Source organism: Haemaphysalis longicornis, unplaced genomic scaffold, assembly GCF_048455015.1.
Source record: "Haemaphysalis longicornis isolate Haplotype H1 unplaced genomic scaffold, Haemaphysalis longicornis Haplotype H1 scaffold_10, whole genome shotgun sequence".
Classification (NCBI taxonomy): domain Eukaryota; kingdom Metazoa; phylum Arthropoda; class Arachnida; order Ixodida; family Ixodidae; genus Haemaphysalis; species Haemaphysalis longicornis.
The window spans coordinates 41,504,158-41,529,510 of NW_027526204.1; the positions used below are offsets into that span (position 1 = coordinate 41,504,158).

At 48.9% G+C, this 25,353-nt stretch overlaps 1 protein-coding gene across 3 annotated transcripts in view; it reads left to right on the plus strand.

The window, feature by feature from the left end:
- The window catches only part of LOC144158403 (agrin-like), a 289,317-nt gene that overhangs the window by 226,657 nt on the left and 37,307 nt on the right, over positions 1-25,353 (plus strand). For all 3 annotated transcript variants that reach the window (XM_077689275.1, XM_077689274.1, XM_077689276.1), the window contains exons 4-6: positions 4,169-4,405; positions 20,072-20,382; positions 23,842-24,270. In XM_077689275.1, the coding sequence (XP_077545401.1) occupies positions 4,169-4,405; positions 20,072-20,382; positions 23,842-24,270 (977 nt within the window). The remainder of the gene's footprint in view (positions 1-4,168; positions 4,406-20,071; positions 20,383-23,841; positions 24,271-25,353) is intronic.

Sequence of the window (25,353 nt, forward strand, 5' to 3'; positions counted from 1 at the left end):
CTTGCTAGATGAGAACAAAGCTAAAGGAACGCAGCGCCACGGACTTGCCCGTACCCTACATCGGGCTCAGCAAGAGCTCGGCGAACCTGAAGTCTGCCGACGTCTGAACGCTAGATACCTGCCATCTACCCCCCCTGAGCCTCTCCCAGATTACACGGGAGCAGACAACGCTCTCCTCGACAGAGACATTGAAGAGTGGGAAGTCAGGGCAGTATTACAAACAATCAACTGTAGATCGGCAGCAGGACCCGACAGGACGTCGAACAAAGCTCTCCGCAACCTAAATGATGCGGCCGTCTCCGCTCTCACACGTTTCTACAACGAGTGCTGGCGTGGCGGTCGACTACCAAAACGCTGGAAGGAGGCGAAAACAGTCCTAATACCTAAACCTGGGAAGCCTCCTCACATAGACAATCTGCGCCCCATCTCACTCACATCCTGCATGGGCAAAGTCCTTGAGCATGTACTGCTCAACCGGTGGCAGCTATACTTGGAAAGCGAAGAGCTATACCCGAACACGATTCTCGGCTTCCGGGCGAAATTAGGAACTCAGGATGCCATGCTGTTACTCAAACACGAAGTCGTTGACCAGCCGACTCGCACCCTCGACAACAGAGCGGTTCTGGGCCTGGACCTTCAAAGCGCCTTTGATCGAGTCCGTCATTCAGCCATCCTAGAGCAGATATCCCGCCTCAACATGGGACGGCGTACCTTCTCGTACGTCAAAGACTTCTTGTCCGACCGAACCACAACTATCCATGCCGGGGATATACAGCTCCCCTCAAAATCACTGGGCAGCATTGGGACACCGCAGGGGTCGGTGATCTCCCCCATGCTATTCAACCTAGTAATGATTGATGTGGCTAACCATCTTGCTAGCCTCCCCGACGTCAGGCACACCATCTACGCCGACGATATCACCCTATGGGTGACGGGAGGCAGCGACGGCCACATTGAAGCTACATTACAACAAGCGATTGACGTTATCGAGGACCGGCTTCAGAGCACTGGCCTAATATGCTCCCCGACCAAGTCTGAGCTTCTAATCCTACCTCCTCACGAGCGCCGGACCCGTACCTCCACGGCTGCAAACATCACCCTTAGAACAAGAGACGGAACCACAATCCCACACGTAAAGACCCTGCGTGTACTAGGCCTCCACCTAGATGCGCTCAGACAGAACGGCCTCGCCATCAGCAAGTTGGAAACCAAAGTCGCTGCAGCCACCAGACTTATAAGGAGGGTGTCCACGTGCCATGCAGGCATGAGGAAGGCTAGCCTTCTCAGATTAATACAATCGTTTGCAATCAGTCACATTGCCTATGTGGCAGCCTTTCACAATTGGAAGGCCGTCGAGCGCCAAAAGCTCAACATCATCATCCGCAAGGCATACAAGGCGGCACACGGCCTCTACCTACACACCAACACAGACAAGCTCCTCGAACTGGGCGTTCATAACACCCTGGACGAAATAGCCGAAGCCCAGCGCATGGCACAGTTCACGAGACTGTCACAGACCCGCACTGGACGCTACATCTTGTAGCGCATTGGCTACCACAGACAAGAATCACAGGACAACAACGTCCCGTTATCCCTGCCACAGAGCCTACTGCGCAGCCTCCACGTGCCTCCGGTTCCCCGACATATGCACCCGGAGCATAATCAAGAACGCCGAGTCGCCAGGGCGAAGGCGCTTACCGCTACACACGCTGCAGACACCGGCGCTTACTACGTTGACGCCGCGAAGTATCCCAACCGACCTAATACCTACGCCGCGGTAGTGATAGCAGCCGCGTCAGGAGAGACGTACACTGCAGGAAGTTTCACAGCCCGAGACGCCCACCACGCAGAAGAGCTAGCCATCGCGCTAGCCATCACGAACCCAAAGTGCACTACAGTGCTTATCCTAGCAGGAAAATACACCCCAAGACAAAGCTCTGGTTAGCTTTACCGCAATGCACTTGGTTGACCAGTTCATGCAGCCCAGAATAAAATTTCGGCAAATGGCCATCTCGAGTATACAATCTGACTCAAAAGTTCGGTTTCCGCTTCGGTATCACGTAGGCAAGACGGCTTTGCGGGATGCCGTAGCGCAGATGACATTTTGAAGTCAAACGGTATGCACGTTCCGATCACTTGCCGAATTTTCTTTGTTGTGGCTGTGCGTTGGTCACTGGACTGCATTATAGTTAAGGGAGAGAGAGCTTTAATGTGAGCTGGCGAGGTCAGCCCTGCTGGAGGCAGGGCTTGATACGCCAGATGAATTGCGGTGAAGTTGAACCACGGTAATGTGTTAGTGTCTGGTCTTGTAGCAGAAGCTCATTCAGAAAGGCCTTTGTGACGAATGGAAAAGTTATGTGCGGCGATTCACCAAGGTCTGCGATGGGGCATCCCGCAATCTAAGCATGGCGTTATGCAGTGCGCGGTTGCGCAGCGCAGATTGCGATTTTTAGTCGAATGGCACGCACCTTGCTTCCACCCACCCAAATTTCGTCGTTGGCTGTATGGCTTGGTCAAAAAGATTGCATTGTGGTGAAGTGGAACCACACGATTTTTTTACAGTAAGGCGGTATGACCCTGAATAAAAATTTGCAGTCAGTTTGCATAATTTCTTGGCACAGTGGCCCACCATTAGATGGCGCCTTGTTCTGCGTGGCATCTTCGCGGTAAGAATAGGTTTGTGAATTTTGCTGCACTGTACAGTTGACGCAGCTTCTTACGAAAAACGGCCGTAGCCTGAAACTCTGGAAACTAAGCTCTAAATTACCTGCTAGATGCCAATGCAGTCGCGCGCGTGTTCTGCCTTTTGGCGTTCGGTCATCAATCCCAGATTTTTGGGCACTGTACAGTCAGCGCCACGGCATTGACGCATATAGGCCCGACTAGATTACCACTGTCGTGTCATGAAGATGGCGCTACAGGTATTGCCATTTGTATCCGGAGCAATTGTAAGCCCTCTCGCCACAGAATTCGAAACGGGAATTTTAAATGCGTCCGTTAATATCCTCGCATTCTCACCAGGCGCCGGTGTAATTTTGTGAAGAGCCACGGCTCTCTAAGGCGGACATGCCACCTATAAATGATTTAGATCGGTGCAGTCAAATGTGCGTAAACCTGTTTAATTAACTGAAACAACGTCTTCAGAGATAACCTTACACGGACTTTACTGGTTCTCAAATAAGCAGCTGGAGTCAGGGCAGAGAGACGCTGACATTTAAGTCGCGCCAATTCTTGCGTCCTATGTCGGCCTTCGCAGCCCTCATATATCTTTAAGAGTTTTCTAAGCCCAACTTTCTCTGCAGTAAAACTTTCTTGCTAGGTTTGCGTTCTGAATTGTTGTCTCAGGTGCCTTTCTTGTTCCTATCTGATGTTCCTCAACTAATTGTCAGCCTTCTGTCCCGTTTCTGCCTTTACGTGTACTCACCACTCAAGAAGAAGTGTTGTATATCTTTAGCTTCTTGACTTCAAATCACGCCAACTTCATAATTTCTACGCTTCTTCGTTCGTATCTTGTCAAGTTTGTAGCTTGTCAACCACTCCTATTAAAGGGTTAACTTCGAGACCTGACTGTTTCTGCAGGCAATCACCTGTTGACAACCCCTCCCCAGATGTGAAGGCGGCCTTCTGATTTGGAATTGCTTATCATGCAAAACATACTGATTTACGCCAACGTGTGAAGATATTTTAATGTGCCGCCTTGTCGAACCCTATTGGCTTGGCCTTTAGGGGGCTAAGCCAATAGTTCTGTTGGCCTTCAGGACCGTTAAAACAGTGGGGGAGAGAGATAAAACATTTTTATTGACCTTATGTGGCTCAGGGAGCGGTTTAAGACAGTGAAGGAGAAGTATTTGTTCTCGGTAGTCCACGCTAAGTGCACTCCCGCACTTCCGAACAGAGCCACGTGCTCGATCGGTAGTCCCGTGACGCCCAGCCCCGAAACCGCCGGTGGCGACGACAGAAGCGATGGTGGCGCCTCGGCGCGCCGAGCACGGCGCGATCGATGGTCCACCATTGAACGGTTTGCGGCTCCGGCGCTGGCTGAACGTGTCTGCCCAGCGGCGAGCGGCAACGATGGCTAGGCATCCGCCGTGCTCGAGCGTTGCGCTGGCCCTTGTCGCCGCGGCGACGGTGCTGGGTCTGAGCCGCGGCTGCTACAAATTTCCCCCAGGCGTGCTGGACCCGTGCAAGGAGAAGAGCTGCGAGTGGGGCGCCGAGTGCCGGCCGACCCTGGACGGCCGAGGCGCCGACTGCGTCTGCCCCGACAAGTGCGTGTCCTACGGCGACGCCAGGGGCTCCCGGCCCGTGTGCGGCTCGGACGGCAGAGACTACCCCAATAGCTGCGAGCTGCGCCGAGCGGCCTGCAACGCCATGCGCGACGTCGAGCAACGCTTCACGGGACCCTGCGGTGAGAGGACGGGCTGCGTGTGTGTTGACGATGCGCGCGGCCGACGCGGCGCCGCGATTCGTGTCGCTTTTCGGGCTGAGTGTTTTGAAAGAAGCGTAGCTCGTGAAAGACTCCTCCGCGATCGGCTGTAACATATTCCTGGCCGTAATAGCAACTGGCTCTGGTACTAATTGTCATATTCAGTCTTGGCAACGTTGGGCTGTCTGTGTCCAGTCACTCGCGACAAAGCCGGATGTTGAACTTCCACGAACAAAATCAAAAACAGACGGTACACAACCATGCTATTCAATCATTGGCTCAGCCAGTCCCAAGCGCAGAATCGCCGGTGCCTGCGGGAACAACACTCGGTGCTTTGGAATGCCGCCATCGCATGAAAACAGACACAGGACATCACTGAACGATACTGTGGTGTAGGTGTAGCTGCGACATTTCGAATGATATAAACGGCGGGGTCGTCGCAGCAGGACAATTAGCCTTTGAGAACACAGACTTGATATATTTGAGAAATGCGGCATTGTCCGTATTTGTCGTGTAGGCGTGAATCAACCACGTCCTGAATAATCATGCACAATGGCTTTGGTTTGGTGTTTTGGGATTCAAGGCATGAGTTCATCTGCTTGCACAATGGTTGCTGTTGTTAATGCGTGACGCCCCTTTAGAAGGGACCTGGAGCATTTCTGGGTCACCGGTGTGTTCGGTGCGCACTCTACCTAAGCGAGTCAGAAGTAGATTGTAACTTTGTTGGTCGCTGTCTAGTGAGCAACCATGCGAAGCCGGGCTGGGAGAAGCGCAGTGTCGAAGTAGGGATGACCCAATTTTCTGCCAATGACACGCCCGGGGGGAAGTACAGTCTTTTCCTCTTAAAGTTAAACTGACCTTTCTTCCACCGTACGTGAATTTTTAATGTTCCTGTAATTGTAGGAGGCAGAACGCGCGTCGCATGGTTTAAAAGGTTTTGTTTTGTGACCTTTTTGAGCAGTCATATATTCTAGATATTGATCCTTGGTAGCTTTAACCTAACAACATCCGTTCAATGTGAGAAGAGCCATCGAGATGCTTTCGTACGTATGCCTTTCGGGAAAAAGCCGAACAGCAGCGCTGAACACTGAACAACACTGAAAGTTCTCCGTTGGTATGGTGCGTTGGTCCTAATTAAGTACAGGGTTACTCAATATATACAGTTGCGAAACTCCGCTCCAGAATCCGGGGCGCGCTAGCACCCCTGCTCCGTGGAAGCTGAGGGGCAAGTCGACGCGCGCGGCACCTAGGAGATAAAAACTGAACTTCGCTAGGCTATTATTATTCAAAAAATTTTTTTTGTAAAATAAAGATTGATTTGTAAATTAGAATTCATTAATTACGTAAAATTTACTTGTGTTTTTGCAGCTTTTCTACTTACGACTTATGGCAGCAGCCGCAAGCACTTGAGTATTACTGCAACGTTCTGCTGACAGACGACAGGCTAGTCAACTTGCCCCGTGCTTGCCCCGGCGCAGGCGGGCAACCAAAGACCGACTTTTAAAGACGATAGTCTTTCTTGGGCTCCTTAAACCCAGAAATTTTGGTCTATCTGTCTGTCTGTCTGTCCGTCTGTCTGTGACTCGATTCAGCCACCCGGCCAAAGTAAAACAATGCCTGCGCAATAGTCTTATATAGTCACAGCTAAATCTACCCAAGTCCGGTGTAATGTTCATAATTGTCATAATTGTTGAAGAAGAATAAGACACTACGCAAATATAAGACAACAAATTAGCACAGAAGTGATATTGGCAGTGTTCCTTTATAAAAAATCATACATGCCTGACTTTTGCGAAATTAAATACTTCATCAACTGCAGAAAAAAAAAATTCACACCGCCGTCGCCTGCTGTCGCCCGCGCAAAGCTTCTGGCGCCATTTTACGAAATCAACCGGCAACAGTTACAAAAGGTTCCACTAGATAGGTTCCACGTTCTGCTTGCAACGCACGTGGAGTAGGGAAACGCGGTTCTCTAAACGTTGAAGTAGGGCGCCTCGATTCACGCACGTCTTCGCCGTACGGCAGCGTTGGCATCGAGACACCCGGTTTGGAGCAGTGGAACGCGGGAAATTTAAAATGATTTAAGCAAACCTTTGGCGTATTTACCTTGGGAGGAGCGCGACGCAAGAGGAACAACATGAGAGGTGAGCGCTAAAGCGAAGGGAGGCATTTACTTGGCAAAAGTCGATAAAGACTATCGTCTTTTGACGACATTTGCAACGAAAGGAGCAGATACGCGGCTAATTTTCGATACATGGAACCTATGGGGAGTTTCGCAACTGCATATATCCAGTAACTTTGGATTAAGCATAGAATAGTAACGCACGCAGGCTGGAAGGGATTCCAAACACTCGCGGTGCCAACGAACACTACATGACATAGGCCGGTTAGGGTTGCTAGAGGTTTAAACAATTTCAACTTCCTACTTTGTCTGGTTGAAAATTTTATCTCGTTCCGTTAGGCTGAGATATCAAATGTTTTGAAAAATTGCACATACCCCGTGCGCTATACAATAAGAAAGCTATTAACTGCCGAGATACAACAATAGGTATCTCCTGTCGGCGAATTCGGCGCAAAAGCTACACACACCACCTATTAGTCGAGTGTCGTTTTCTACAGCTGGAACCAAGCCCTAGCAATAAAGACATGCTGAACCATTAGTATATATAGATGTTTTTCTTACTCGGGCACCTATAACATCTTCGCTTGTCCTGGATTATTTTGCACAAGCGCAGTGAGGCTGTGCTGTTTAGTGTTCCATACCTAATCGAGGCTAGGACAGCCCAATAATTAAATGCCTGTCCCAGGGCAAAACAGTCAAAAAATGAAGATGAAGCCATTTTATACGCACTCTTTTGGCGTTCGAGAGGGTCCTGGACCTCATTTACTCTAAAGCTCCACCGCTGGTTAAAAGTTGGACCACTAAATAGTGTTACGTTAGACTGTCGCTTAAAGAAATTTTGGCGGCCGCGTTCGAAAACAAAAGTTCGTCACTCTTCTTCGCGTATCGAGTATTTCGCTCTTATACTTCGGATGATCACCGCCCTCAAAGAGATAACGCGGTCGCCATGAACTCCCGAAGTGGCAACTGTGTAGGGAATTTTTGGCCTGCTGATCCGTTTTCACGACCTTTAGAGGTATACAAGGTACAACATTTGTCGTCACTACTTGCGCGAAGCTAATTGTTTTTATGCCACCAATTGGTTCAGTATCGCCGCAGAGCCCTCACAAATGCAGCAGGCTGGAAATTCAGCAGAGGGGGCTGGAATAGAAACTAAGCCCTGAGTTCAACCGACGACTTAAATATTCGACGACCGCGGCGTTCAAACGTACATGTCACGACAGTACTTGGCAAAAGCGATACATTTGTATCGCTTTTATGTAAACGCCAACTATGAGTTCTAGTGGGCAGCACGTACATGGGACTTCTCAAAAGTGTTGTGTCAGTTTGAATAGTGTGACCGGAAAGATTGCAAAAGCTTACGAGTAATCGAACATTTCATGAAGACAAAATACCAGTTTGTTTTATTCGAAAGATTTTGTGTTCTATAGTGCCCCCAGTGCTTGTCCGGAAGCAAACGATGCCGTATTCACTGAGAAATTAATCAATATAAGCTAAAATGTTGATTCTTGCGCCAAAATGTCAGTTTGAACGACGTTTGCAATGACATGATAAAAACAGGTCTTTCCGCTAAACTTGGTGTGGAGCGGAGACTTGCTTACTGTTAGTCAATCTAGATGGCGCCACCACACCGTAGCGAGCCGTTTTCTGCCTTTGGTTTGTTTGTAACCGTATTTAAACCTGGCTTGCCTTTGCTCATTCAGAAAATAATCGTTTCGTGAAACATGGTGCTCGCTCGACAAATGTGGTCATGTAAGCCACCGTCGCTTGCGTCAATCGGCCAGTGTCGGATTTGACAACCCCAAAGCCCCGCAGTGCTGTGCAGCTAAACCAAGCATAGTGCGCGCAGTACCAGCAGCAGTACGCATCGGTACTTCTATGTTTACGTGTGCTTTCGTAACTTCCACTGTTTTTCCCACCATTCTTACTGATATAAAAAGAATGTGCCCAAAATGTAAGTGCAAATAGCTCGTTCGGCAAGCTTATAAGTTCTGCCTAATTTGCGTTCGCTTTTTCCGGCCTCCGCCAATCGCAGAGCAGGCTGGTATGACATCATAGGTTCCGTTGCGGGAAATGAGCTAGTGTGTCGCATGGCCATTCCTTTTCCCCTAATTATACAGCTTATTTGAGCGAAGTTTACGTTGAAAGTGGTGTCAGCATGATTCAAACGAGGCAATCTTTTGAATGAACCAAACCTGCATTTTGTCTTCATGGCACCTTTAAATACGTTTCACCACCGAGGGACGTATCTTGCTCTTCCAATGCCAACGGGCCAAATGAAAGAACGTTAGGGCTATGACTGTTCCTAATTCGTGGAACGTGCTTTAAAGCACGGGAAAATCTTTTCCTGGCTATGCGTCAAGGAGTCTCCCGTAGCCAGTTCTTAATTTATGACTGGCGTAACGTGACGATGTTTGCTAACTCATCTGGCTCCCTCTAGCAACCTCCAGCATATTGTTCTCCAAAAGTCGCGCTTCCCGGAACCCATATCAGCAAATGATTCTTTTCTAGAAGGAACGGAATTTCCAAAAAAAAAAAGGACTCCCGAAAAATTGTGGCAACAAGTGCATTCCTTGCCCTCAGACGCACAGCGCACCCAACCTGAGTTTTGATCCTATATATTTGTGCTGAAAGCCATTCTAGAAACAGGTACACGGAGTGGAGGCTGGTTTTGGCACTTTTCTTTTACGTTTCGGTTTTATATTTGCTCCGTGGAAGACACGGCCGCGGCGAATTTACCGTTTGAACGGAACCTTAACGAGGAAACGTAGCGTTACTCTGAAGGGCCGTGTTGTGAATGACTCCATCAGCGACCTAAAGAACGGTGTCAAACGCGTCGGCATACGTGCCCACTTACTCTGGCAATGCACGGTTAAGCTGTTGGAACAGCACACCCACTGTATACCGGTATAACTGTGAAAGCGGCGCTGAATCTGATAATATTCGGAAAAATGACAGCAACAAAACAGCCAAAGAAATACCCTTCTGCTCATGTTGCCTAAAGTGGGAACTCTGGTCAGCCCCCTTTTGAGTGGTAAAAGAAATGCAATAAACCCTGCTTGCAACGAGGCCGCCTTATTTCAAATATCACTTTATTCAAAGTTTCCCGAACGACCGGACAAATGCATCTGCGTTGTATCAATTTGCCGCTTCAGCCTCCGCGGTGGCTCAATGGCTAAGGCATTGTGCTCCCGAGGACGAGGTCGCGGGTTCGATTCCCGGCCCGCGGCGGCCGCTTTTCTGATGGAGGTGAACAGCGAAAACGCCCGTTTGTTCGAGATCTCGGCGCACGTTAAAGATCCCCAGGTGGTCAAAGTTAATCCGGAGCCCTCCACTACGGCGCGCCTAATCGCCTGCGTTGCGTCGGCGCGTCAAACCCTTCAATCAATCAATCAATCAATCGATCGATCAATCAATCAATCAATCAATCAATCAATCAATCAATCAATCAATCAATCAATCAATCAATCAATCAATCAATCAATCAATCAGTCAGTCAAACAATCAATCAATCAATCAATCAATCAGTCAATCAAACAAACAAACAAACAATCGATCAATCAATCAGTTCAATTTCCCCTTCCTTTTCGCTATGCTTGCTCTGTTTTTGGGTACTTGCGACTTTCCGCCCCCGCTTTCTTTCCCCGTGAGCAGCGTTATCATGGCGCTCCTCCTGTTCGTTGTTGAGAGCGAAATGAACCCTCGTTACCCCCTGTGAAGAAAACGATTCCGTTCCTTGAGGTATGGCTCACTAAGAAAAAGAGCGAGATAAACATTCCGCTCCTATTGTCGCTCGTCGCTGACCTGGAGAGGAGTTGAAGAAAATGCCGCTGTGCCACACACACACATACAAAAGCCGAAACACCGTGTTACGCTCGCGGCATCGTGTGCGCGTGATGGTCAGAATATTGCAGGAGCCTGTAATTTTATTTTTCCTACTGTCTTACTCTAAAAAGCGCGTGCAGCTTCATGTGGACTCGACAGGGAATCTTGTGCGTTCTTCTGGACCGCTTGATGTGCCCCACTTTCCAGAATCTGAAGAAATTGTTTTTTTTTTAAGACAACCTGCAACACGGTTTTTCATCTTTTTTTTCTGAATCCTAATTGCTTTCAGAACGTGCTCAACAAACACATCCAGCACTAAGAATAGGGAAGCGTAAACTACCTCAGCCAAAAATTGCTGCTCTATCTATGCCCGCGAGGTAGCTTGGAAACTCGCTCAAAAATTTTTCTCTCTTTCTCGCTCTTGGCATTCTTCGACTGCAGGAATTACATCATTATAGCGATGTAGCGGCTATTGGCCGGCTTCCTTTAAGCTGCAACAATGAACGCGTTCAATAGCCACTTTTTAAAAATTGCCCAAAAAGCAAAGCGGATCTAAAGGCGGATCTGGTGCGACGCGCAAATCAGGCAGTGCCGGTCCATGGTGGTGATAAATATTGCTTCCACAATGTTTCCAGATGCGAAGGAGAGGGTAAAATCGTTTATCGGAAGTGTTGCGGAGCCCCTTAAAGAAATCAAGGCCTTCACATTTTCAAATACTGCCGATATTGTCCTAAAGCTATCTTTTGAGCGATACATTGGTCTATAGTTGTGAAACCGGAAACCGTCTTTAAAAGGGCTCTGGATATACTATGAGAAATCGCCGCAGGTGGGCCTCAAAATGACCGATCAGCAAGACCAAATGGACTAATTCGGCGTTTGACGAGGCTATACAAGCGTGCGATTTGAGTAAAGATATTAAAGGGACACTGAAGTGATATGTAAACATTGCGGGATTACTAGCGCAAATTGTAGTCCGGAGTCCCCAGGCCATGTTTCGACCACTCTAGGCGCGTTTACGCGATTTTATTTAGTAGAAAAACTAATTCGAAAATGCTGTCCTCCTCTCTTTACGCTCGCCCATTTTCTGTGGCGTTTTCGTGTGACGTCAGGAGGGGATGAGCTGGCAATTGGCTGCGCCACGGCTGCGCTACTGCACGGCTCCCCGGCCGACAGAGTGAGTCGGCCCAGCGTTTCGTCCGCCGGCCGCCGGCAGGTCGTCGCAATCAAGGAGGTTAAAAAAAATTGCTTGGTCGCAATTCGTTCGCTTAGTTGAAACGAAGCCAGGACACGTTTGTGAATGGAAGAATGTGCCTTTCTTTACTTGGTTTGTTTGTACACTGTATCTAGCTCCAAGTTAAGTTCGCTTCACACAAGTGCTGCACAAGCGCACATGCGACGCTTCGCTGACTGGTACGCCAGTAGGAAAATATAAGGCCTTTTGAAGGCGGGAGAAGAGTCAGCGAAGTCAATATAGGTACTAAGGAAATAAAATCAACTGATATTTTTACCGTACAGCGTAAAACTAGGGCGCGGGAAGCACTTTTTTGCGCTGGGTGAACAAGCACAGCGGTCAGCAGCACGACTACGCATCTGCGAACGCTTTTCCGTCTACGAAATGCAATTGCTAGACGTGAGCTACTGTGGAAACTCGGGCGACGCTTACTGCACGATCGCAGTACAACAAATAGTCACCTAAGCTGCTTGAAATTCCAAAACTAAATAAAAGTGTAAACCGGTTGTACAATATATACCCTATATTAGCAAGCCCTTCGCGTCTTGCTCCGTGGCCTAGTAGTCTGAGGCGCTGGGTATGTCACCGCAGATGTTTTGCAAGTCACGAGTTCGAATCCCCGCGGGTACGTGCTTTTTTTTTTTTTTTTTTTTTTGTAAGTTAACTTTTTTGTTTTCCACCGATGTTTTCTATATTGAGTTCACCTTTTTTTGGGCCGCAACGTTCATGGCTACACGAACTAGTTCACAAAACGCGCGCAGGCTGGCACATGCATGGCGCGCTAGCGAGTTCTCGTTGGCGTGCTGTTGCCATAAGCACCGACTGCTTGCAGGCAGTGGGCACATGCCAGAATGAACAGACCCTTGGCCTGGTGCGAACACGTTTTTTACGATACAGGCATGAGGGAGGCAAGCTCCAATTATGGGGGAAAAGCGCATGACATTTGGGCGTCTACGGGTACGCGGAGGGCGTTCATGCACTGCGTAGGTTTCGGCTAGTGAATGCTACGATTCCAAGCCGTCCTAGGAGGCTTATCTTTATGCATTTTTACAGCTGACAACATGGCAGAAGCGCGGTACGATGATTACTGAGTCATTGAGAATGCCCATCCAACAACGCCACCGGTTGTGTTTTACAGAACCGAAACCGAAACCGAAACTTGTTTGGTTGCTCACCTTGGGCATCGTTCAATCACGGTGCCCGCTCCTCCTAACGTCACAGCTTTAGTTGGTGCGGCCGCCGCAAACCGCGCATGGTAGTTTTTCTTCTTTCGCGCTTTGTAAAATAATTACCGATTTGTCAATCGTAAAAACGATGAAAAGTGTGCTAATTTGAGCCAGTCTACACAGTGCAAGCAAAAACGGGAGCTTGACAAATTCACTTCAGTGTCCCTTTAACTGCACCGGGACAACCGCTCAAGGCTGGCATGCACGCTGTCGTCCTAGCGCCAATTCTATTTTTTATTCGCTCGAATCGCACGTTTGGCCTCGTCATACGCCAAATTCACACACGTGGTCACACTGATTGGTCATTTCGGGGCCAACGTGCGGCGATTTCTCAGAGTATAGCGCTCCGCTAATGGGGTTTTATAATGGTATTTGAGTCCGACGTCCTTCTGGGACCCTGGTCAGACCCGTAGTGTTCAAACCAAGCCTTCGAGGCAGTGCTGGCATTTAAAAAGCAGCGGTTTTGCAGCTAGATTGTAGCCTAATCCCGCTGTGGTGAACTATTGAACATGTACTGTGCAAGGCATAGCCATTTTTTGCATACAGTTATAGCCTCACCTCTACCTCTATTATCACCCTCTATGTTCATCCTTTTCTATTAAAGGTTGTCTCTCTCTCTCTCTTTCCCTCTATCTATGCTCTTTCCCCCCTCCTCTCCCCCCCTCGCACAGAGTAGCAGGCCGGAGCCTATACGACCAGGCCGACCTCTCTGTCTGTGTTTTCGTTCCATTCAATAAATTACTCTCTCTATACAACTATTTTCTTGCCTCTTGAAAACGCTTTTCCCGGCGGAGTAGTTAATTAGCGCGGTGAAGCCGACTTCAAAGGGGCTCGGTGTATACCGCTTCATTGTGATACGCGGGCTCTTTGGAACATTTAATAAAATGCACCAGGGCCTTCATTCTTTGATATCGAACTCCTAATATTCGCCTTGTAAGCGTTTCTTCCCAGCAGAGCATTTCTGTCTATTAGTAAAGCCTACTTTAAAGGGAGTTGATATATGGCGTATTGTTGGGAAACACGGGGTCTTATGAAGGTATTTAATAAGAGACCCTGGAGTGTTCAAAATTTTATATCCCGCTGCTTATACGGAGTCTACAAAAAATGCCTCCCCAAGGACGCATTTGTAAATAGAAAGACAGCCGACTTTGAAGGGGCTCGTTATTTACAGTGGTGGCTTGCGCATTACCCGGCAATTCTCACTCGAGAGCTTCTGTAGATTTTTGTAAGCTAGCCAACGAACCTGTACCCAAAAGCACAAATGCTCACACGATTACACGAACGTACTCGTGCTCTTCAGAGTGAGCTCACCTTGGAGCTTATTCGTGGTCTCACATAAACTATTGTCAATTGTTAAAATTATCATCAACTGTAAATATCAGCCGATATTGTAATAGTTTCTTCCGCTGTAAGCTTTCCCGCGGAATAGGTGTAATCAATGTGATTTTCTCCAATTGCTGTATATTGTTTGTAGACTCCTTATTGATTTCATTTTCTTCTCCTTTGTATTCATTGTTACTACGTCCAATTTGCTCCATTTTTTCTCTTTTCGGCTCACTATGTTCACCCCACCTGAAATAACAAGCACCGCCGTGTTTTGGGCTAACCTCAGCAGTATTCATTAAATCGTTCTCTCTCTCCCTCTCTCCCTCCCCCCTTTCTCTCTGTGGAGTACTCTTTAAAGGCAAATCTTGATTACCATGATGACAATTATGACAATGATAGCAATTATAACGGTTATTCCTATAATGACGATAACTGCGGTGATTGTCAGCTATGGTGATAATGAGTTCGCGCTGTAAAAATTTCATCCGCTGTTAACTTTTCTACTACGTCCACTGCAGCGTGAGGTAAATTCTGTAAAGCACCATTATAAGCAGGCCTCAGTGATGATTACATTGCCACGGACGACACGAACACGTCATGTTTTTACAACAGCTCCAATGCCTAAAATATCGTTACATGTGTAGCATCATTGGCTGAAACAATAGACGTCGGGGTAAATGTACACTTTAGCATATTAATTATGAGGCATCATTTGAAGCGACGTGGTGAGCCTTGAGAAAAATGCGCAAAAATTTGAAGCGCACGCACGATGAAAAACTGAAGGGCGCTGTCGCTAACGCGTACGAGTTGAAGGTAGCGAAGCTGTACGCAGCCTTCACGACCATCACGACCACGATTGTTGCCGGTTGGGTTATTCTTCGCTGCCGCAACGACATTTACTCCATTATTGTTGCCATAACGACGAAGGAGCCAATAGACGAAGCAGAAGTAAACGAATATAACCCGCAGTATTAAACTAGGCGGCCGCAGACGTAAAGTGTACCGTTTGACTCCCGGGTACCAAATCACGGTCGTAGCCGAGTGAGTAAGACGGCTGACTCTAACTACGTTGATGTACCAGACACATGTTTGAATCCTGCTGGTGCCGGTGATTTCTTTTCTTTATACAGTTACACTGAATCTTGTGAAATGCCGGAATCAACGAATTGCTAAAAAGCTTCGCTGTTAAAATTAGTGCATTGCACTCACAGCACTGACTGTGTTAGAGGACAACCAAGAGATTTCTTCAAACTGGACTACTCATCGCGGTTGAGACTGCTATCATATCTATATGGTGGTCGCAATGCCTCCACTCATTTCTACTAAATTAGACAACCCTGGTATTCAAGCGACACTGAAGTCACTGTAAACATTTCCTAATGACGTTATCAAATATATGTCTAGGTAGCGCAGGCCGTGTTCCGAGTCTTTTTCAGCCATTATGCGCTCATTCGGGCGAAAAAAAATCAGATCCTCTTTCTTTAGAGAGAGATGGTTAAACCGCAAAGCTTTCTCCCGCGCAACCTGAGTCAAAGACAAGTCCAAAATCTACGCTCCCGAAGTCCAAAATCCAAACCGCTAAAGAGCAAAGTCAAAGCTTATTTCGACTCTGCCAAAATCCAAAGCCAATGCCTGCGCAGTGAACCCAAAGGAAATTCTTAGCGACTCAAAGGCGATGATATAACGTTCATCATCATCAGCGATTCTATTACAATGCGAATGTGTCTTCCAGTGCTGCACCGTATTGCGTTTTCTGCGCATGGACCTGCCATTTTCTACGTGTGTGGTTTGATTAAAGTGCCTTTGTGGAAACCATTGTGAAGAGCTGGCTTTCCTGCAGTGCATTTTGGCGTAACTACATCGCCATCAGTGGGGCATGGATAGCGTCGCTTTGCTTTACAAATTTCGTTCTGAGGTGCCGTTCCAATCGCACTTTTTATTCTCCTTTCCAGTTTGCTGATGTCGCATATGCTGCCAACGTGCAGGTCTGCGGAGCTAAACTGCTAGAATATTTAATCTGTACAGCCTATGCGTAGACGAGCCCAAGGTCGGTATTAACACCGAAATGGATGGGGATGTGACTCTTCAGGCTGAGGTAGCGTGAAAACACATTCCAAACCACTGTGACGTCAAGTTTACAAGTAATTGGTGCGGCGGACGCAAATGGCGCATCATATTCAATGCGAAAGCAATAAATAATCCATTGAGCGAAAAAAATTAGCAGTGGCTTAGCTCGGCTACGCCAACATATACGTAGTGTGAGCTAAGGTTCAGTTGGTTATTCTTAGCTTTCCTGGTTGGCTACGATTAGCTTGATTTTCATGCTTCGTGCTGCTAAAACGATTTCCAATCCAACAGAATCCAATCCAACCCAATCCAATTCAATCCAATCCAGTCGGGGCGGCGCCGGCTCCAGCGCGCCTGCTGTGCGCCGTGAGGCGTCACTGCTCCTCGCGCCTGTGCAGCACGGCTCTCCAGGAGCCCCGCGAAACTGCTCAGCCTCGTCCAGTGTAGCTCACGCTACAAAAGCCTGCGTCGGTGTCCGTAACAGCGAAACGGGTCATATAGGCGGCGTGTCTTTGAAGGGCTCCATAGCACGAGTCGTTCAGTAGCACAGTCCTATAGACTTGGTAGTAGTGATGGCTGGCCTTGCACGCGAGTGCATTGCAGTTGCAGGAAGGGAGAGGCACAGCCCAGCGAAACGAGCAAACAGGCAGGCAGCGAAGTTCACAGTGTTCCCGTTACACGGCGGTGGGAACGAGCCGCAGCACAAGGTGTAGGAGACGGATAGGAGCCATTGGAAAGCGTTAAGGCAGATGCGGATCGTTAAGGGGAGTAATTCCCGTATCCCCATAACTTTCGCATGGGGGTCGGGAAATGAGAATTAAAAGAGAGAACAGACCGCGGGACGTATGAAAGGAGAGAAAACGGGGAAGAAAATCGGGTAACAAGGCGTGGAAATGATAAATACAGAGATAGCAGCACGCTCGAAGAAGAAAAAAGGAGGGGGACAGGGAAAACGAACGGAGAGGTGGAGACGTTATCCAGGCGTAGAGCCTGATTTGCTACTCGGCACTGGGGGAGGAGTGTTCAGGGAAGGAAATAGAGGGGGGGGGGGCGAAAAGGAGGGGGTTGGAGCGGGCACGCACACGCACTTTGGTCCCTTTGCGGGCAGTATAGTCTTTCATCTAGCCCTGTGCCCTTCAGGAAGCGAAGAAGTTCTTTTGTTGCCTTCTGCGAAGTCGAGTAGGAGAGCACGCGAGAGATCAGGCTGCGAACACTGGGCAGAGTCCTCTCGAAGGTCGAGCTATCCGACGCCGGGCGCTCCTCACGAGGCGCACAGTAACGCGCGCTTAGCGTTTTGTCTTGGTATTTTTACGAGATGCTCACAGGGCGCAGTCCCACGCGCAAGCCTGCTGACGCCAGGCGCTCCTCACGAGGCACACGCTCTCGTTCGCTCTATCTTTTTTCTGGGTATTTTTTTCTCGCAAGGCTATACGGCAGAACTTGTTTAAAGTTGAGCTATCGGAGGCAGCCCTGACGAGCTTGAGCCTGGAAGACCGGTCCTCGACGCCCACCCATCAGCGACACCAACAACCGTGTGTTTCAATAAACGTTCATTCATTCATTCATTCATTCATTCATTCATTCATTCATTCATTCAAGAACGCACAGCGACAAAATTGGCGAACGAAGGGCGCAAAGTGTCTGAAGGGGCCGGATGAGGGGCAAAGCCCTTTAAGAACGCGACGGGGAAGCAGTGCGTCTCAGACTTCCATTTGGCACTTATGCTTTTGCATTTACAACACATTAGTAACGCTTAGGTGTCCTCTGAATTTTTGTTTTCTGTTCTACCGCCCATTACAGATAAAATTGCAGACTTCAGATAAAGAGCCAAATAGCTGATTACATCGGTTAAAGAGTTCCTGCAACACTTTCGATAACGGTTTTCGCTCTTTCCTTCGCGTCTGGAAGCACTGCGAAAGCTATAGCTTTCGCCAGCACGGAGCGGCAATGCGTGATTTGCTCGTCGCAGCAGATACGCCTTCCGTTTGTGCTTTTTTCTTTGTAGCATTATTTTTAAAGTTGCTATCGAATGCGTTCATTGCTGCATCTGAAATAAAACCTGCCAACAGCGGCTAGATGGCCTTAATGACGTATTCGAGCCGTCGAAGAACATCCAGACCTGGAAAGAGAGCAAAATCTTTTGTGCGAGTTTATGGGCATAGAGCAGTAATTTTTGGCTGAGGTACTTTGCGACCTCCTAATCTAAGTACTGGGTGTGTTGGGTAACTACGTTCTGCAAGCATTTAAGATTTCAAGAAAAGTTGGAAAAAGTGTTTCATGGTCCCTTTAAATTGAACAATGTAGGCGCAAATATGACCACGAATTATTTTCAGTTTGCCTCTGGACTCGAAACACCCCCATTCTATACACGGTGCTGATGGGCGCCTTCTTGATGAAGGCAGTCAAAGCTTGGTACTGCTGTTGAATTGCCGGTGTTGATGCCGGTTATTGCTATGCGTTGCTGCGAGCGACGTTACATTGGAGTCTGAAGTGCCACTGGAGCAGCATAAAGTATAGGCTGCACAGCTCGCGTGATGTTATTACCAACGGGGCCGTAGGGAAAGGCAAAAAATTAGGAGCCATTCCCCTCCATTAAGATGGATGACCAGCGAAACTTTTAGCACACAACATAGAGGTGTCACAGAATATAAGCAAAACGTATGAACAAATTTTATATCTCTCGAGCGCGGGTTGCGGCCGTCCCAAGGGAAAATTTTTCGTCTTAGAGACAATACACACATGTATTTGTAGACGACTTTTGCCGCGGTTGAATGCGACGAAGTCAAAATTACCGTGCAGTGAACGCACGCGGAAATGCGCGGCATAAAAAACTGCAGCTCGGCGAAGTGCCTCCGCAGGCTCGAACGCGCATCATTTTCTGAATTCACGCGCCCTTCCTCTTTCCCTCTATTCCCTTTCATCGCAACCCTCCCCTTGGAACGAGCGAACTATTCGACGCTTTCACTGCGGAAGGCGCCGGCGCCGGAATTGGTTCGGTCGGTGGGAGGCGTGCGGTCACTGCCCCTTCATTCGGCGCCGCTGAACTTCAGGAGGCGCTCGCTTGACCTTGGCTGAGCTTGAAGGTCGGACGGATGCTACCAGGATTTTCCTGGGTTCGCACCAGGAGTAAGGGCTTCGCTGAGTAACAATTAGTGATTTGAATGAACCGACACCCGTCCTGAGTTGTTGCGGTGAAGGCCGTAGAGAAATTTCAGCCACGTACACCCAATAGTTCTCCGTCCTCCTTAACCAGCAAAAATAGAAAAAGTTTGCGTTGTTTGGTCATTTGAATAAAAAAATTTAGCATCTCTCCGTAAAGAAAATTAAGAGAAGCGTGAAACCTTTCTCACATCAAAAGTGCGACACAAGTTTCGCTGAAAGTGCGTCTAACGTTTGCTGAAAGTACGTCCCATCGATCGTCAAACCTTCAATGACCCAAACCGCAAAGGAAGTTTCGAACCATGCGAAGTTTCGAACCAAGTTTCGGATTTCAAACCACGCGACCATTTTCGCCCACTGAGTAAACACATCTACGAGCGATCTAAATACATACGAATGGGCGGTTTATGAGGTAAAAGCATACTATTGTACTCCTTCTTCGTGACCCATGCGCGTAATATAGGCTTGTCTAGAGCCATCCCTTTTCCGCCGTTTTCAAGTAACCGTTTCGACACAATGGAAAACCGGTTTCACGCATGCGCTGTGTGCCCAGAGGTGTTATCAGAGCTTTTCGGTCGCCCAACCGGTCTACGGGGAATTGCATTAGTTTTCTGACAAGACGCCATTGTCCCCACTCAGAAAGCTTTCGCTTTAGTAAATCTCGCTATTCGGACTGGGTCGGGGCGGCGCAGACCCGTGCCGAGGCGTCCAGTGCCCGGCGTCCCAGGTGTGCCAGCTGGACGAGCAGCGCAACCCCATCTGCCGCTGCAACGGCGCCTGCCCCGGAGACCTGCGGCCCGTGTGCGGCTCGGACGGCCGCACCTACCCCAACGAGTGCCTGCTGCGGGTCGAGGCGTGCCGCTCCCGCAGGCCCCTGCGCCTCGTCTACGCCGGCGCCTGCTCGCAGGGCCTGAACCCGTGCGGCGCCCTGCAGTGCCCCTTCGAGTGCAGCATCGACCGATTCGGCAAGGCCTCTTGCACCTGCCCGCCGCCCTGTGAACAGGTGCTGCGCTGCGCTCCCTTTCTCCTTTTTGCCGAATTATTACGCGAGCGTCGGAGACACGACGCCGGTTCGGAATAGTTGGAGCCCTTCGTATGGCTGCGGTTTGATTTCTCCGGTCAGCGCCTCTTTTCTGCGAGTGCATGTCTTTAACTGCTCGAGAGAATACCGGCAATGCTGAAACGCAGAACAGTGGATGCACTCGGTGATTGCGAGAAGTAGGGTTTGATGAAATCTTACGCGACCTGTCGGTTCTGCGCTGTTAAGGAAACGGAGTGTTGCGCCCAACCGCCACAGCCTGTTCTAGTCTCTTCGGCGGCGCATTAATTTCTCGTCCGAACCATGGCAAGGATTTCCTACCCACCCTTACCACTAAAGTGGTGTCTCTCGTTTTGTTTTCTTTTTCTGGAGGGGAGGGGGGGAGGGGGTGGGTAAAATGATCTGGCCCGGAACAGCAGATGGCCGGCTTTAGCGACAATGAACCGTTCCCGTCACGCCACAAGCCACATCCATTTTTTATCACATGATCCGACTGCCCTCAGTCTATTCCATGCCTCCGTATTTACTCGTTTCATACCTGCATCTAGTTAATGCTGTTCCTGTACAATCTATCCCAGTTTCTCTGTAGCCACTCCGTTAACATTTTGGGGGTTTAACGCGCAGAAGCCACACCTGGGCTGTAGGGCGCGCCACAGTGAAGCACTCCGGAATAATTCTGACCCGCGGCATGGGATCTTTAACGTGCGCTGAAACCTCGGCACACACTTTTTGCTTTTACCCTGCATGCCATTGGCTGCCTGCCCTCTGTACTGTAAAATCAATTACACCCTTATTGATGTAAATCAGTCTATAACTAACGCCCCAACACCCTGGCCATTCCCCCAAAAAACAAAAAAAACACCCCTTGCGGGTCTTTTGTCGTTTAGAGCACCCTTACATACCAGCACAAACACAAGAAAGCACCCTTTTAAAGACCATTTTGTTGTTCAATACACCCTTTCAAAGAGTGTTTCCCCTATTTTTTGATGGGTTGTAAGGGTTTTATAAACTACAAAGCACCCTTAAGGGGTGTTCTCCTTTGTTTTTTGGCTAAGGTGTTGTGGCATTAGTTATGAGCAGAAAGGGTACAAATCGTTTTACAGTGCATTTACTATATGCCCAGCCCCAGTGCACTTCTTCCAACGAATTTGAGCTAGAGTACCCGAAGACAGCTGCATCTTACCGGTACTCACCTACGGGCAGAAACATGGAGGCTCACTAAGAGGGTTCAACTTAAATTGAGGACGACTGACCGGGCAATGGAATGGAAGATGGTAGGTGTAACGTTCAGGGACAAGTAGAGAGCGGAGTGTGTCAGGGAACAAATGCGTGTTAACGATATATTAGTAGAAATTAAGAATAAGAAACGGGCATGGGCAGGGCGTGTAATGCGAAGGGAAGATAACCGTTGGTCATTAAGGGTAACAGAGTGGATCCCTAGAGAAGGCAAGCGTGGCAGGGGGCGGCAGAATGTTAGGTGGGCAGACGAGATCAAGAAGTTTGCGGAGATAGATTGGTCGCTAACTTTCGCACAGGGCCGGTATAATTGGAGATCCATGGGAGATGCATTTGCCCTGCAGTGGGCGTACATAGGCTGGTGATGGTGACGATGACCTGAAGACAGCAACACCTGGAGGAACTTGGGAAAGGCCCTCCGTCCAACAGCTGACGCAACCATGGTGATGAACTGAGTGCTCTTCGTAGCATTTGGGATTCTGGAACGTAGCACCATGTTCTAAAAATTTGCTACGCAATTTCAAGACACGAAAAACAACATTCAGGCAGAACCCATTTCTGATTGCTGTCATTGGGCGTGACCAGCCGTTGGGGGAGACAAATGGGATGTCGAAATAAAATCAGATAAGCCCTCCCCCTCCACCTTGCTTGATTTGAAAGCCATATTTCCGGGACACCTAGTCATTCTTTCTCCGTTCCTCCGCGTAGCCGCTCTCACCAATTCTCCGATTCCAACACTTTGCTTAATTTGAAGCTCAAATGACGGCTTTGGGGTGTTCGGGGAGCATCGTATGAGGAGGTGGGCAGATACCAGCTGACCAATATTTGTCTGAGGCAGCACTAGCATGCTAAGTACATTTCGATGATGATTGGGTTTTTATGGCGCAAGGCCCACTTCAGGCAAAGAGCGCCAAGGAAAGCATTCCATTTCATTTCAGAGTTACATTTCAGAAAGAAGGCTATCGCATTAAAATTATAAGATCCCTCTTAGGATGGCCTGCATAATTCGAAGTCGAAATTCGCTTATATACGTAAGTGGGTCCACTTCAATTAGAGACCGTTAACTCGACTTGCCTTAAATGAAGTGAGGCCGTAATGCCCTGAGAACGTTGGCGTTCTCGGAAAAATGAGCGGCATTTAAACTATGCCCTGTTTAACAAAGATTTCCACCCTTACTGTTCGCATTTTGCTGCAAGCCGAAACCGTGATGCAACACGCTTTAGGACTGCATTCACGTGATGACAGCGTGATGACAGGGCGCTGATTATTCAAGCGCTTCTGATGAGTATGCACTATGTAAAACCTGTACGGGATGTATTGGCAACATTTATTTATTTATTTATTTATTTATTTATTTATTTATTTATTTATTTATTTATTTATTTATTTATTTATTTATTTATTTATTTATTTATTTATATATTTATTTATTTATTTTCTCAATGTGCTAGTTTCTAGTGAGGCTGTTGGAGGATGGACCCCTAAGCCTTTCTGATGATGATTCGTTGTAAATGTGAATGCGTGAATATCTAGTCGAACTCCTGCAACGCTGCGCTTCCGTTTCGCGTTGTTGAAGGGATTTGAAGTCTTGGCGCTTGGGGCACTTTGCTTTCGGATCCGCCTCAACGCGTTCGAATGGCTTTGGTCTGCTTCTTACGCGTTGCACCGCTGCTTCTTACTGTCTCTCTGTAATGGCATAGTTGACAAGGGGGTGAATTTCGCTGCTTGTCTGTTCGCTCGTTTGGCTGTGTTCTCCCGCTGCTTTCATCTGCGGTGTAATGGCGCGGATGGCCCCCGAGATACAGATGAGTTTAGACTCGCACTATGGATCGCCTTGTGCTATGGAACGCTTTCCAAGGAGCTCTTTCACGGTGACACCGACGGCGGCTTTTCGCTCAATGGACCATTTATGCAGAAGACATTGTTGCTGGGCAAGTTTGTTACACATTACAAGGGCTAGCTGCAGAACACATCGCAGGGCGAAGGTAGACCGCGACTAAGAGAGAACCGATGGTCAAATGCTGCACTTGCCGCTGTTCTCTCTTAGTCTACCTTCGCGCCGTAATGTATACCGTTTAATGTTTTCCCATTATAAGATAGCATTACTGCCGTCGAGGGCACTACCACTGGTTAACGTTTCAAGTACTTTAATTAGAACATTCCAATACTCCGTGAAAACGCGCGCAGGTGCTTCGTCCGGTGTGCGGCTCGGACGGCAAGAGCTACGATTCAGCGTGCCACCTGCGGCGCGAGGCGTGCCTGGCGAGCGACCCCGAGCTGCGCGTCTCGTACGCGGGCCCCTGCGACGCGGCGGCGCCCTGCCACGGCTTCCGCTGCCCGCCGGGCGCCTTCTGCGTGCCCGGCAGCGGTAGCGGCGCCGAGCGGCCCTCGTGCCACTGCCCGCCCTGCTCGGAGGAGTTCGAGCCCGTGTGCGGCTCCGACGGAATCTCGTACCCCAACGAGTGCAAGCTGCGGCGGGAGACCTGCCAGCGGAGCACGGCGGCGGCCGCCGGGCAGGGAGGCTCGTCGTCGCTGCCGCCCGTGGCCGTGGCCCACCCGGGACTCTGCTCGGACCCTTGCGACGGCCGGCAGTGCCCCTTCTACGGGGTCTGCGAGGTGCGTGCACACTTCCGCTTCCATCCTGACAAACAGCGTATTGCGGTTTCAGATTTGTGTTGTGTTCTGTCGGGAGGTTTGGCTCCCAGCGCTGGAGCGTGAGTGTGAGTGCGTTATTGTTACAGAAAGTGGAAAAGAAGTGGACTGGGGATATGTCGAACTCGTTTGGAGTTCACCAGCATACAACCCAGTCCGGGGGAAGGGGAGAGGACGAATGAAAGGGGAAATGTGAGAACAAATGGGGACATAGAAAGCGGGAGAGAGAGAGAGAGAAAGAAAGAGATAAGGGGTGCGTAAGGCTGGCCGCAGGAATTGGCCTACAGCCGTTGTATTAAGGTTCGTCACCTCGAAGAAGGCGCCATTACCAGCAGAACACGTTCTTGGGAAAGGGAAGGGCCACCGATACCCATTCCGATGAGTGCTATAAAAGAGCGAGCTTATGATGATCATGATGATGATTATGGGTCCGAGGGACGGTAGGCGTAATCTTCTTCGGCATCCTCTCCCAAGCGAAAAAAGTTGCAATGTTCACTGCGTCTTATCGTCCATGGCGGGAAGGTAGTCCTGCTGACAATAGTGCGTGACCGTTGAAGCAAGCCCTGTCGGTGGCCTCCAAGGAGGTTGGTGGCCTCGCGTCCGCCACCGATGGGAGGCGCGGTCAGTTCAACCGATGGCAATTCCTCTTCTTAGCCTGCCGCATTGTGGACCTTCTGAAATGGTGGATTGCCGCTGAATGCTTTCTGTAGACCTCAATAACCTCGGGACAGCACAGCGATTTTACATAGGTGGCGAGGAAGTAGAATTGGTAAGCGAATATATCTACTTAAAACCAAATTGTGATCCCCGGATCCCGACCATGAAGCAGAGATAATTAGAAGGATAAGAATGGGGTGGAGTGCATTCGGTAGGCATTCTCAGATAATTAATAGCAGCCTACCATTGTCCCTGGAGAAAACAAAAACGTATGACAGCGGCATCATGCCGGTACTCACCTACGGGGCAGAAACTTGGGGGCTCACTAAGAGGGTTCAACTTGAATTGAGGACAACTCAGCGAGCAATGGAACGGAAGATGATAGGTGTA